Source organism: Podarcis erhardii (genome assembly GCF_964252035.2).
Source record: "Podarcis erhardii genome assembly, chromosome: 1".
NCBI lineage: Eukaryota > Metazoa > Chordata > Lepidosauria > Squamata > Lacertidae > Podarcis > Podarcis erhardii.
Window position 1 is genome coordinate 105,600,932 of NC_138497.1, and position 13,444 is coordinate 105,614,375.

At 44.8% G+C, this 13,444-nt stretch overlaps 1 protein-coding gene across 2 annotated transcripts in view; it reads right to left on the bottom strand.

The window, feature by feature from the left end:
• Positions 1 to 11,022, bottom strand: part of CACNB4 (calcium voltage-gated channel auxiliary subunit beta 4) — a 126,554-nt gene extending 115,532 nt beyond the window's left edge. For both annotated transcript variants that reach the window (XR_014158987.1, XM_081872255.1), the window contains exons 1-2: positions 10,849 to 11,022; positions 10,509 to 10,592 (exon numbers count right to left, since the gene is read on the bottom strand). Coding sequence is in view for 1 of the 2 variants with exons in the window: in XM_081872255.1 (XP_081728381.1) it covers positions 10,509 to 10,592; positions 10,849 to 10,905 (141 nt within the window). In the remaining variant the exon portion in view is untranslated. The remainder of the gene's footprint in view (positions 1 to 10,508; positions 10,593 to 10,848) is intronic.
• Positions 11,023 to 13,444: the final 2,422 nt, after the last annotated feature.

Sequence of the window (13,444 nt, forward strand, 5' to 3'; positions counted from 1 at the left end):
TTTAAAATGCATCTCTGGGTTATTTGTGGGTCCTGCCTGGTGTTTTTACATGAGTAGAATGTGCGCTTTTATTTAAAATGCATCTCTGGGTTATTTGTGGGGCATAGGAATTCGTCCATTCCCCCCCCCCCAAAAAAATAGTCCAGCCCCCCCCCCCCCAAGGTCTGAGGGCCAGCTGCTGAAAAAGTTTGCTGACCCCTGGACTAAAGTCTTGAAAAGTTGCTTTCTCAACATCTCCTAAGAATAAACTTATTCATGTCAAAAATATGAGAAAGCATGTCAGTCTAAAAAAGTTAGTTCCTTTGCTAAAGTGTAATTATTATTTTTATTGTAGCTGTTTTGTCTGTGTCTACATTACTGGACTTGCCCCTCCCATTTCAAAATGCATTGTGTTGTATATATTTCAGAATGCTAACTTCTACTAGAAAGCTGAAAATGCGGATTTGTTTCCCTTGCCTCTTCTGGCAGGCATTTGTGCAGCCCTGAAATGGAAACTTCAAAAACACAGAACAGCCATCACGCCAAATCTGATACTGGTGCAGGAGCATCAACTGTGTCAGCGCAGTTCTGGGATTAGCTTTGGTTGCTGAATCTGCTTGCCTCTGCTGCTGGCAAAGTACAAACCATTGTCTTGAGCCACAAAAATAGCATTAGCTTAAGAGGAACTGTAAGTGCTGGCAGGCTGAGCAGAGGTTAAAGCTGTATGCACAGAAATGCAGCAATTGCTCTTCGCCACGTAAGACACGCAAGGGTGTTTCTAGACCAGTGGGCTTAATTTGCAAATTGATTAAGATATTGCAAATGGATCACAGTCAACAAGGTGGGGTTTTTTTAAATAAATAAAAAACTTGTAATATTTCCCCCAGGGAAGGGAAAGTCCGAATATAATTTGGGGAGCATGGCTGGTACGTTTGAAGCCAGCAATAGCTCAGTTGGGACAGCATGAGACACTTAAACTCAGAGTCACGGGTCCGAGCATCACGTTAGACGAATTATTCTTGCATTGCAGGAGGTTGGGCTAGATAGCCCTCATAGTCCCTTCCAACTCTACAATTCTATGATGCTTTGATTCTTTGTGTATTCTGCAAAGAAGTTGCATGGATGCAAAGCATCAATCCCACAATAAACACTCATCTAGAAGCACACAAAGTTGCATCCAGACTACAGCTATGCTGCTACAGGAAGTGCAAAGATGCCAAACATATAATGGGCATACTAAAACTGCCTCTTACACATGGCTTCTTACGTACCTGATCAATTTGCTATTTATATATGAAAAAGAGGTTTGTAGCCAAGCCTTAACATTTGAAGGAAGCAAAACAGCCTTCTGTCTGCTTCCCTCGGGAAGAAACTGTTGTTACATCAGCAAACATCTGTTCCCTAAATGTGCATGGCAGCAAATTAAGGGGCAGCATTTGTGTTGAAATAGGGGTACTTAAACCCACCAAGCACCTGCAGGTTCTTACCCATCGATGGCATCTTCCCACCACTCTGACATTTGCCCCAAAGCTGGGATTCTGTTGACCCTGGAGCCTTGTTGTAATGTGTGGAGTTCAGTGTTTGAAATTCTCCAGGCACCAGACACATTTTGCTACTATTGCGGGTCCAGTTGCGACTACTTGGAGATTTCTGGGCGCCAGGTTGGCAACTGACATCTCCAGGCTGGTAGGTGTTATGTACTGAAGTTCTCACCTTGGGCCAGCAGGGGGATACTGTAGATAGTTTTCACTCAGGTCCACATATGCAAATAAGGGATTGAAAGTGACGTTCAGTGATTGGATAGTTACAGAAAGTGGTTACTGTTGCGGTGTAGTGGAGCTCTATATAAGCAGGCTGGCTGAACCCTTCAGTTCAGTTCTGTTCTGGCCTGTGAATAAACAAAAGTGGTTTGAAGAATCGCTGTGTCGTCTGATACGTTCACCCACAACTTAACAGTAGGAATGGAAGATGCAAATTCTGGGGCCTTCTCAGGAAACAAAGCTGCCTTGTCTTACACATTGATTGATTGATTGATTGATTGATTGATTGACAGATTAGATGATAGATAGATAGATAGATGATAGATAGATAGATAGATAGATAGATACCTTCCTAAGGCAGTTGTCAACATAATAAATAAATAAAGTAATAATATATATGTTCTCATATCATATTTTTATGTTGTGAATCGCCCTGTGATCTTTGTATGAAGGGCAGCATACAAATTTAATAAATAATAATAGTAATAATAATACTTTTCAATTGGCTAAAGCAGCATCATTAATAGAATATTCCAAATCAAAAGAACATAAACCATTTGAAATCATAACTATAAAGGATAAAGTTTAAAACCATCAGTTTAAAACCAGGCTGAAACCATCAAGGTTTTCAAGGGCCTATTTAAAAACTAGCTGGAAAGGGAACCAGACAAACTTCCGGTGGAAAGGCTTAACATATGGTTGGGGCCCACACAGAAAAGGCCCTGTCTCCCTCTGTGTCTGATCTTAGGGATTGGTCAGGTTTATACAGATGAAGGTGATGCTTCAAATAGCCTGGTTCAAAGCAGTTAGGGGGCTTCAAATGTCATCACCAGCATGTTGAATTCAGCCTGAAAATGTCCTGGCAATCAGTGTAGCTGGTGCAGAAGAGGTGTTAAATGCTCCAGCCACTTGGCCCCCAACAAGCAACTGCACCATCTGCACCATCTGATGCTTCTGGTCTTTAAAAGCAGCACTACACACTGCGTGCTGCAGGAGTCTACTCTGAGTATCTGTATAACAGGTAATCCAAGCAATTAAACAGTGTTGCCCTGGTTATGGTCTTGTGAATGCCGAACTAGCCCAGATAAACAAGTGAAGGATGTGGCTTCTGACAACGTGATTTTTTGGCTGGGGTGCTGTGCTTTTGAAACACTCTCCCCAGGAAGGATCACCTGCCACCTACTCTTTGATCCTTTTAGCACTGAGCAAAATATCTTTTAATTTTCCCAGACTGTTTAAACAGTTGATTTACTACACTTTTGCCATTCTCAGGAGTTTTTAACCTATGCTATTATAATTGTCTTCCTGCGCTAACCTGGAAGCAGAAATTGCTGAAGAATGGGGAACAAATTTCAATTTTTTAAATTTTTTTTTAGAAGTACAGAAATGCCTTTCTACAATACGGAGATTATTACTAGATTGTGTGCTGGAGTGGGTGGTGGTTACTGTGTTGTTGTTGTTTTTAAAAATGGAAATGGTCAATAGCATTTCCCTCTTAAATTTTACTTCAAGTAGAACAGCAGTTAACGCTATTTTTTAGAAAAATAAAAGCAAAAAATTCCCAGCACATATGCTACAAGAGACCACTTTAACCAAAGCAGCAGGTTTTTTTTAGGAAATAAACGGGAAGCAGAGGAAGTATTCTCTAAAAAAAGAAAGCCGCAACACATTACAGCACATTATGTACACATATACAAAGAGCCAGATTATTTTAAACTAGAAGCAGAGCTACAAGCCCCTGGGCTAGCGAGATGAAGATGATAAATTTATGAGTGTTTATCTGTGCTCCCTTCACAACAGATGTCTACGTGGCTTCGCCAGTATCTCTCACCGGGCCGCTCGTGCATTATCAGGTTTGCAGCAATTCAGAGGGAAAAGCAGCTCACCAGGGATTCAAAAACATGAGATGCTGAACAAACTGTGAAACGCAGAGAGAGAACGTTTGAGACACATATCTTGTCAGAGGGAATAGAATTCAGATGTGGCAGGGACAGGCAGTTGAGGCCTAGCCAAGCAAACAAACACTGAATCACAGAAGCCTGGAGTTGCAAGATGCTCTCTTCTCCTTCCTTCCCAACAGCATCATCAGATCTAGGCAACTGCGGTCAAAGTTATCTTAGGGATGAGCTAACATGGGGCCCTTCAGATGTTATGTGACTACAACTCCCATCATCCCTGACCATCGGGCTACACAGAGGGAGAAATCTGATTTGGTTATCGTTTAAAGCCCAGCTTATTTAACTCACAGTTTTCTGAAACAATATGTGAAGTGAAGCACAGCCCTCCTTCAAAACTGGCACTTCCTTGGATTTTGCTACGCAGTTCTGCAGCTGAGTATAGTGTACAAAAAACAGGGGTGCGAAGAAATACAGTTCAACAGAGTCCCATTACCAGAACCCCTGAACAAGGTCTTCTTCTTCAGCAACATGGCTTTCCCAATAGTGGTTCCCCACTTCTCTTCCCCTGACAGAGTTCCCTGTGAAGGGGGATTGGCTGAAAAACTACCGTATTTTTTGCTCTCTAACACGCACCAGACCATAACACGCACGTAGTTTTTAGAGGAGGAAAACAAGAAAAAAAAATATTCTAAACAAAATAGTGGATATATGATTTTTGTGGTTCATGCTGTGGCCACAGACATGTGATCTGACAGTGAGTTTGGAGTAGCCCAATGCAAAAATCCTGAGGATCCATGTGGATCCATGCTTTGTAACCACGGAGGAGGGAAGGAACCATGGATCCTCTGCTCACGACTGCAGCATATCCCCCCCGCCACCCGCAGGCATTTGCTCCAAAACACGCACAGACATTTCCCCTTACTTTGTAGGAGGAAAAAAGTGAGTGTTATGGTGCAAAAAAATACGGTACTCTGCAAATTATAGCTCTGGATAGGGAATAGGAGTCTCCCAACAACTCTCAGCATACTTAACAGACTGCAGCTCCCACAATTCTTTGAGGCATCAACTCAGGTCTCTAATGCTCCTTCAACAGACAAGGATATTTCCAAGTGCTTGAAAACCAACATGTCTCCTTTAAGTCTTCCCGTCTTTCTAACTCTGGTATGCACATAATAATTTTTTTTGACAGTACATTTGCAGCCTGATCCAGCAAGGACTTAGGGGCCCAAGCTCACGTTTCCATCCTAGCAATTTTCAGAGGCTAGAGATTTGAGGGATTTAGATGAATTTCGTTTATGTGGGTAATGATATCATTCCTTCCATGTACAAAACTGAATACTTCAACTGAATTTTGAACTCTTACTGAGTTCTACACAAGCCCAAGATAATGGCTATTTGTATGCAATTTCCAGAAAAAATAAAATAAAACAGGGAACAAACTGCTACATGCGAAATAAACAGTCTTGCTCGACTCAGTTTATTTGGGCCTCCAAACGCTCTCTCAGTACTGTGAGCAAATTAGATATCAGTTTTTATCAAACAGCCAAGCTCCTGAAAAGTATCTTCTAATTCAAGAGTGTTGGTGACTGGCTCAGAACCGCCTTCCCCAACCTGGTGCCCTCCAGGTGTTTTGGAGAGCTCCCATCAGTCCCAGCCAGCACATGATGATGGGAGCTGTAGTCAAAAGCACTTGGGGGGCACCAGGTTGAGGAAAGCCGCTCTAAGAGTACACTCATGAAAACAATACACGTTATTAGTTCTATAGTTCATCTTTGAAATCTGCTCCTTGAAATGCAACATGACTGCTCTCTGCTCACACAGGAGAGCATTTAATACAAGCTGTAGTTAAACAGCTCTGGGGGGGGGGGGGCAAGGAAATTGCACACTACTACCTGGAAAGAGCATGCATTTTGTCTGAGTGCATCCTTCTGACTGATGCACAAAGAGCCCAAGAGCCTTTCTGCAAGGTCTGCCAGACTGGCACATCATTCCCCTTATTGTGGGCTGAAATGAAATTCATTTTATTAATTTTTGATGCAGCCATCCCAGTGCTTTTGACAGAAGGTTATATTAAGTTGCCAGTTCTTCTTTCTTCCTTTCTCTATAATTTGTCTGACAATGATGTCCATCTCTCCCTCTCTTCCTCTCTCTCACACAAACCACCAATAAAAACTGAGAATTGTTCAGCTTGGCATCGCTGTCATTCTGTTTTTTGGAATGACAGTACCTATAAAGCAATGGAATGCCTATCGCAAAGGCTAAGTAGAACTGTATGTGCATCTCTTGCAGCCTACTGGTCTCACAAGATTCACCAATGCAACTAACATTCTGACTCAGGACATTTTTTATTTAAATTTTTTATAACTCAGGACATTTTTTATTTAAATGAGGTTTTAAACTGGTGGCAGTAGGGGACTGGCAGCAGCATCCACTTCAGAACAAATCACCCCTCTGGGGTAAGAAGAGTTTGGATTTGATATCCCGCTTTATCACTACCCTAAGGAGTCTCAAAGCGGCTAACAATCTCCTTTTCCCTTCCTCCCCCACAACAAACACTCTGTGAGGTGAGTGGAGCTGAGAGACTTCAAAGAAGTGTGACTAGCCCAAAGACACCCAGCAGCTGCATGTGGAGGAGCGGGGAATCGAACCTGGTTCACCAGATTACAAGTCTACCACTCTAAACCACTACACCACACTGGAAAATGATTATTATTATGAGTGTTCAGGTAAGGGAGGACTAGAATAAGGCATCGAGAGTGAAGGGATACATGACAACTATTCAGAAAGACCAAAGAACTATAGGCTAAAACACAAGAGTTGATATTGTACTATCAGCTTCAATATGTATGTAAGTGGGCAATTGCCATGAAAATCCAATACAATCACATTTGACTTCAAAAGAGAAAACTTCAAAAAAATGAGGGGACTGGTAAAAAGGAAGTTAAAAGGCCAACTCAAGAAGTTCCAAAATGCTTGGGAGGTGTTTAAAACCACAATATTAGAAGCTCAGCTAAAATGCATACAACAAATTGAGAAAGGTACCACAAGGGCCAGGGGGATGCATGCACAGTTAGCCAGCAGAGTCAAATAAACTATCAGAGGGAAGATTTCCTTTAGAAAATGGAAGACTTTGAACAAAGGAGGAGAACAAAAAGGAACAAATTTCAACAAAAGAAATACAAGCAGACGATGTGGGATGCTCAAAAATAATTTTTGCTAAAAACATAAAAGACCACCAACAACACTATTTAAAGGCATTAGTAGCAAGAGACTAGCTAGGGAGGCCGTTGGACCTTTGGATGACAAACAAGTCAACTGTTTGCTGAAGGACGAAAAAGAGTAAAGAGAACCTGAAGGATTCCTCACAGCAGAAGATATAAGGCAGATCCCTGTGCCTCAAGTAACTTTCAAAGGAAGGGAGCTTGAGGAATGCACTCCTCACTGTTCAGAAACTATGCCGCTGATGCTGCACACACAACAGGGACACGCTCTCAGCACACACCCCTGCATCATCACACACAGTGCCATTCATCCATCAACCCCCAGTGGTGCGTACAAGGATGACCCTTCTACTGCCAGGAGAGGAAGGAGAGCCCAGCCAACATAGCACTCACATAGCTTCCTGATCAGGGGCCTGAAAAAACCCATCCACAGCCCCTCCATGGGACAAGGGTTTAAGAACCACACAAGGAGGAAAAGGCTCTTTTGCTAAGCAACCGGGGGGGGGAGGGCAAGGACACGCAAGGAGGGCAACCAGATTGCTGGTGGTGTGCTGTGACTTGGTGCCGAGTTTCGCCACGTTCTGTTACGGCAATAAAGTCAAAGTAGTCCTGGATGCAATGTTGACTGTTTTGTTTTTGAAATCCCCTTCTCACTGAAATTCCTTGTGCCAGATCCAGGGCTGGTGTAATGTTCTGCCATTGCAAGTGGCATGGCCATAGTCTGGTGGAGGAGCATGTGGCTAAAATGTGCTTCTCACCTGTACTATCCCTGTCCTAAGTCTGTTTCTTATGGGGGAAACAACCACCCCAAAGAATGCTGTGCTGATTTCAAGTTCTTACTACCATCATGTTCTGCTTCAACAAAAAATGCTCACAGAAGATTTCTAACGTGAACACAGCCCAGCTCTTTTAAGAAGATATAGAAATAATTACTAAGATAGTGATATCCAAAACAAATGTGAAGAACATACCTGTATTAATAATAATAACAGCCATAATATAATCAAAATTGAGCACTTTTCCAAGGATAAACTTAAGCAATGGAAATGAAAGCAATAGGATTTAGGCTGCAGGCCTATGCAGAGTTATAGCTGGGAATGAATTAAGTGAAATTAAAAAGTGCTTAACTGGCTGGATCATGCCCAGCATATAATTGCAAACATATAAGAGTATGCATGTTACACCTATGAAAAGATCTCCAAACAACACATCCCTCCACGATATACATAAAACACCATGTAAAGCCCTAAAGTTCCTTCTTTAGGCCGAACACTTGGCAGAAGTGGGTATAACAGATGTTCCACTACTTGGGAAAGCCAATGCCATCTTTTTGACAGTGGCTAGGATCCAAAGAGCGGCTTCTTTAGGTACACTCAAGGCACAGCCAGTGGAATATTGACTTTTCTTTCCAACCTGCAATCATAGATCACGAACTTATCTTGAAACACCCCTCACTTTCAAATGAGGTTTGTCAGGGTTAAGATTGGGAAACGGCCACATGAGAAAGAGATGCAAAACTCTCTATGGCATGCTGAATGAATCACAGTCCTTTTGATCTATGCATAGCATATAAGCACATACCAACTAATTTTGCCTACACACAAAAGGTGCTCCGAGACATTCACAGCACGCAAGACAGTAAAAGAGAAGTTTCCTGCATTCGAGTCTAAATTTAATGATCAGTACATCACGGAGTCAAGCCGATGGGATACGACCTAGTTCAGCTCAGGACAGCTCACCCATTCTCTCTCTCTCTAAGGAAGAGAAGAATCCAACAAGACAGCCACTAGAATTAACTGAAAACTGCTGTCTAGCAGCATAGAAGGAATATGCTACACACTGGAAAGATTTAAGAGATTAAATCCCACACCGCTTCCAGTTTACGGGAAAGGATAGTGCAACTTTCCTATATAAGGTCCCAGAACCCATTTCCAATTCACCTCCCCTGGGTCATGTGTCTTATTTCTGTCTGTAATGCACATAAAAGTGGATTCCTTTTGTCTAACCCGCCTACAGATAGCTGTCTTCTGCCCCTAGGCTCAAATATCTAGCTTCCTTTGTTTCTCTAAGCGTGGGCAAACTTGCATTTGAATGCAGGTGTGTCCAGTCTGAAATATTAAAGGTCAAGGTGAGGTCAAATGGAGATTTATTGAATAGTCGAGAAAATATATGTCCAAGGAAGAAAAACTCTTCCTTCCTTACTCTCCTCCCCACCAGGAACAGGGTAAACTCCGCCAGCCAAACCAGCAGTGTTTTGATCTTGTGGATATATAGCTCTGTCCATAAATCCACTCAAGACTGACATCCCCCACACAAAATTTAAGCCAGTAATAGGCAGCACCATTTCATAAAGAAAAAATATGCCCCCCAGCGTGTCAGCTTCTAGGACACCACAACCTGTGCTTTGTATTGCCTATTAATTCCAGATACATGAGAACTGACTGGAGCTCCTCGGTGAACAGGCAAAGGCCAGCTGCACTTGGGGGCATTCATTCTTTCCTCTTAGCACAGCACAAGTTGCAAGAGGCACAGAATCCCCAATACCAAGGGCTGAAACCTTCTCAGTTTCCAGCATTCTTCTGCAATCCATGCAGACTTTTTGCTGAACAGGCCTAACACAACGCCCAAACAGAAAGAAGGCTCAGGATGGGGAACTTCACTTGCCCAAACCACCAACTGGCCCATGTGCAAAGAACAAAAATACGGGATTTTCTTACCCAGCTCACAGAATGCAATCTGGTCATTTATGCTCCTAGCAAACCCCTTCACATGTAAATTGTCTGCTATGAATACATTCAATCTGTATAAGGTGGAAAAGCGGAAGAGTGGGACGCAGCCACATGAACTGCCACTGAACCCCACAAGTTACCATTCGTATCGGTTGTTCGTCCCACTGACTTGGCCCAAAACTATAATCCCACTGTGGTGAATCCAGGGGTTCGAATCCCCACTGTTATGAAGCTCAGCTAGGTGACCTTGGGCCTGTCACTGTCTCTCTCCGCCTAACCTACCTCACAGGATTGTTGAGAGGAGAAAATGGAGAGTGGGAAGAACTCCTTGGAGGAAAAAGTGGAATGTAAGTGCAGGAATAAATAAATACAATCAATAAAATGAGCCGCCTGGTTGCAATTCCTCAGATACAAGATCTGTGCTTGCATCCAGGTTTTTATGCAGTTGCCACAGCTCAATACCACTGTACTTTAAACAAAAAAGAAAGGCTCCTTGTTCTTTTCAGAACACCCATTAAAAACGCCACTCCAACCAAAGCTGACTTGTGCCTAAGAAGCGGCTTTTCAAGAACCTGGGGGATAAAGGCAGCCTGTGCCCAAGAAACACAATGGTACCTCACCCACGCGCATGTGCGCGAGTGCCTCCCTCTCGCTGAATAAACTCTCTTCGCTGTGCACTTTAGGAAAAAAAGAAAATTAAACAACGGGTTGGGTGGTTGTTTCCCCTCAAAGTAACGTTGCAGCACGAAAAAAAGAAGCAAGCCCGGGCCCTCACTCGCCCCTTTGAGAAGAGGGGTGCGAGGGTGGCCTCCAAAGGAACAGGTAGAAAGAGATGGCATTTGAAAGACTGGGCGCCCTCGGCTCCCCCCAAAGGGCTGGCACCGTCGGGCGAGGCAGGCAGCGCCTCCTTTCCCGCCTTACCTGCCGGAGGATGAAGCTGGTGGAAGTTGTGCTCCCGTCGGACCGTTTCAAGCGGCTCCTGCGGGTCGCCGTGCCTCTGCTCCCCTGGGAAACGGAGCGGAGGGGAAGAGCCTTTTAGGAGACACGCGCCACGTTCACACGACCCCCGGCTCCTGGCGCGCCTCAGCCTCCCTGCTCGCTCTCCCACGACGCCCCCCCCCCACCTCCTTCTCATCCCCGACAGGCGTCTCTTCCGACGACGCGCCCCTCGACGCCGGCGCTGCCAGGAGCACCGAGGACTCCCCACCCCACCCCCCGAGGCCACGGGAGAAGCGGAGAGAAAGCGCGCCGCCGGCCGCACCTGGAAGATGGGGTCCGCCAGCCCGTTCTTGCCGTACGACGATGGGTGCTTGGACATGCTGCGAGCCTGAGGGCGCGGCGGCGGCGGCGGAGGGGGGGGGGCTCTCGCCAGGCGCCTTGCAAGACACGCCGCCCCGGATGGCTCCGGCTGCCGCTCTGCCTGCGCCTGGCAGCTGCGTGCGCGTGGGGATGCAGGAGGAGGCGGCGGCGGCGCGGGGCGCTGCTTGGCGGAGCGGCAGGATCCTTAAAGAGACCGCGCCGCTTTTGCACGCCGCTCCTCCCCACCCTCCCGCAGCCGCGCTCTCGCTTTGCAAAGCGCTCGAGCAGAGCAGCGCGAAAGCCAGAGACGGGTTGGGAATCCTCCCAGCGCCCCTTGCACCCACCACCAAATTCGGGTCTCCCTGGATCTTTCCCCCACCCCCGACTAGAACGTCGCTCCTCAAGCACACACATTACAGTGGTACCTCGGGTTAAGTACTTAATTGGTTCCGGAGGTCCGTTCTTAACCTGAAACTGTTCTTAACCTGAAGCACTACTTTAGCTAATGGGGCCTCCTGCTGCCACTGCTGCCCAATTTCTGTTCTCATCCTGAAGCAAAGTTCTTAACCTGAAGCACTATTTCTGGGTTAGCTGAGTCTGTAACCTGAAGCGTCTGTAGCCTGAAGCGTATGTAACCCGAGGTATTTTAAATATGCAGTGGTACCTTGGTTCTCAAACTTAATCCGTTCCAGACGTCCATTCCTAAACCAAAGTGTTCGGAAACCAAGGCATGCTTTCCCATAGAAAGTCACGCAAAATGGATAAACCTGTTCCAGGCTTTTAAAAACAACCCATAAAACGGCAATTTAACATGAATTTTACTATCTAACAAGGCAATTGATCCATAAAATGAAAGCAATAATCATTGTACTGTACTATAAAATAAGACCGTATTGTAGATGATAAAAATTAAAATTATTATTTTTTACTTACCTGCACTGATGACAGTCATTGTTTAGATGGGGGGCTTTTATTCATTTCCTCAATCACACAATCAATCGATCAGTAACTGAACTGGGTTCCACACAGTCACAAAAACAAATTAACTGAAAAAGCCTCAAAAACAAAAACACTAAATAAATAGAAAATACAAAAGCGGCAAATTTAATGTGTTCCGGAAATCCGTTTGACTTCTGAAATGTTTGAAAACCAAGGCGCAGCTTCTGATTGGTGCAGGTACCCTGGAAACAATAGCCAACAGCCGCATCCGACGTCCAGCTTCTGAAAAACATTCGAAAACCAGAACACTTCCAGGTTTTCAGTGTTTGGGAACCAAGGCGTTTGAGTACCAAGGTGTTTTAGAACCAAGGTAGCACTGTATTAGGCCCTGTAACGTAAGGTTACCAGTCGTTCCCATTTCCCGGGGACAGTCCCCAGATTTACAAATCTGTCCCCATACAAAATCCATTGAAGTTGAAAAGTATCCCTGGATTCATTGAAAAACGTTACTGTAACGCCACACACTTTCTTTCCCATCAACACTTTCCCCCCACTTATTACCAAATTTAAAACCATGGAGAGACCTGGTCTGAATAGAGACATTGGATTCTTATCTCATTATACATGATTTTTAGCCATCTCACCCCTTGCTTTTTCCTGTAAGACCAACTGCAGTCGTTAACAGTCATCAACAGGTTTACCACACCTATCAGCCAATCACCCATTCCCACCACCCTTCTGAGTAATAACCCGCCCCACCCTCTCACTATACAGTGGTACCTCGGGTTACATACGCTTCAGGTTACAGACACTCCAGGTTACAGACTCCGCTAACCCAGAAATATTACCTCGGGTTAAGAACTTTGCTTCAGGATGAGAACAGAAATCGTGCTCTGGCGGCGCGGCGGCAGCAGGAGGCCCCATTAGCTAAAGTGGTGCTTCAGGTTAAGAACAGTTTCAGGTTAAGAACGGACCTCTGGAACGAATTAAGTTCTTAACCCGAGGTATCACTGTATAAGGGTCAGGTGACTTCTGTTTCAGTTTATCTGAAGAAGTGTGCATGCACACAAAAGCTCATACTGTACCAATAGCTAACTTAGTTGGTCTCTAAGGTGCTACTGGAAGGATTTAATTTTTTAATTTTTTTGTTTCCCCCCACCGTCAGCCTTTCAGGTGCCCTGGGGGAGGGGGCTTTTGGGGATGCGTCTGGTCTCATCAGGCTGACATAGAACTTGTGCTCGTGAAAACGCGCCGGCAGCAGTTTGGAACCGCGGGTCTTACTTGAGATCGCTTAGCAGTGGTTTCTCCTTCAGCTCATATCCTTGAGCTCAAACCTCGTCAGATTTTTGGGAGAAATAGGGGGGTTATTTCTCCAACACTGCATGTTTTTTTTTTTATGGGGGAACTAGTAACCTCCTCTAAGCCATGCACCTCAGAAGGGCATAAGGCAATGAGCCTCCAAAGGTCCATCTAAGTGCACCTTGAGGGAAACTTTGGCTGTGGTTGGGTGGGGGGGCCTGCATGCAGAATGTCCCAGTTCGATCCTCAAGCATTTCATGGTAGGAATGGGCAATCACCCTCTTTGAAATCCTGGAGAACTACTGTCATCAAATGTAGAC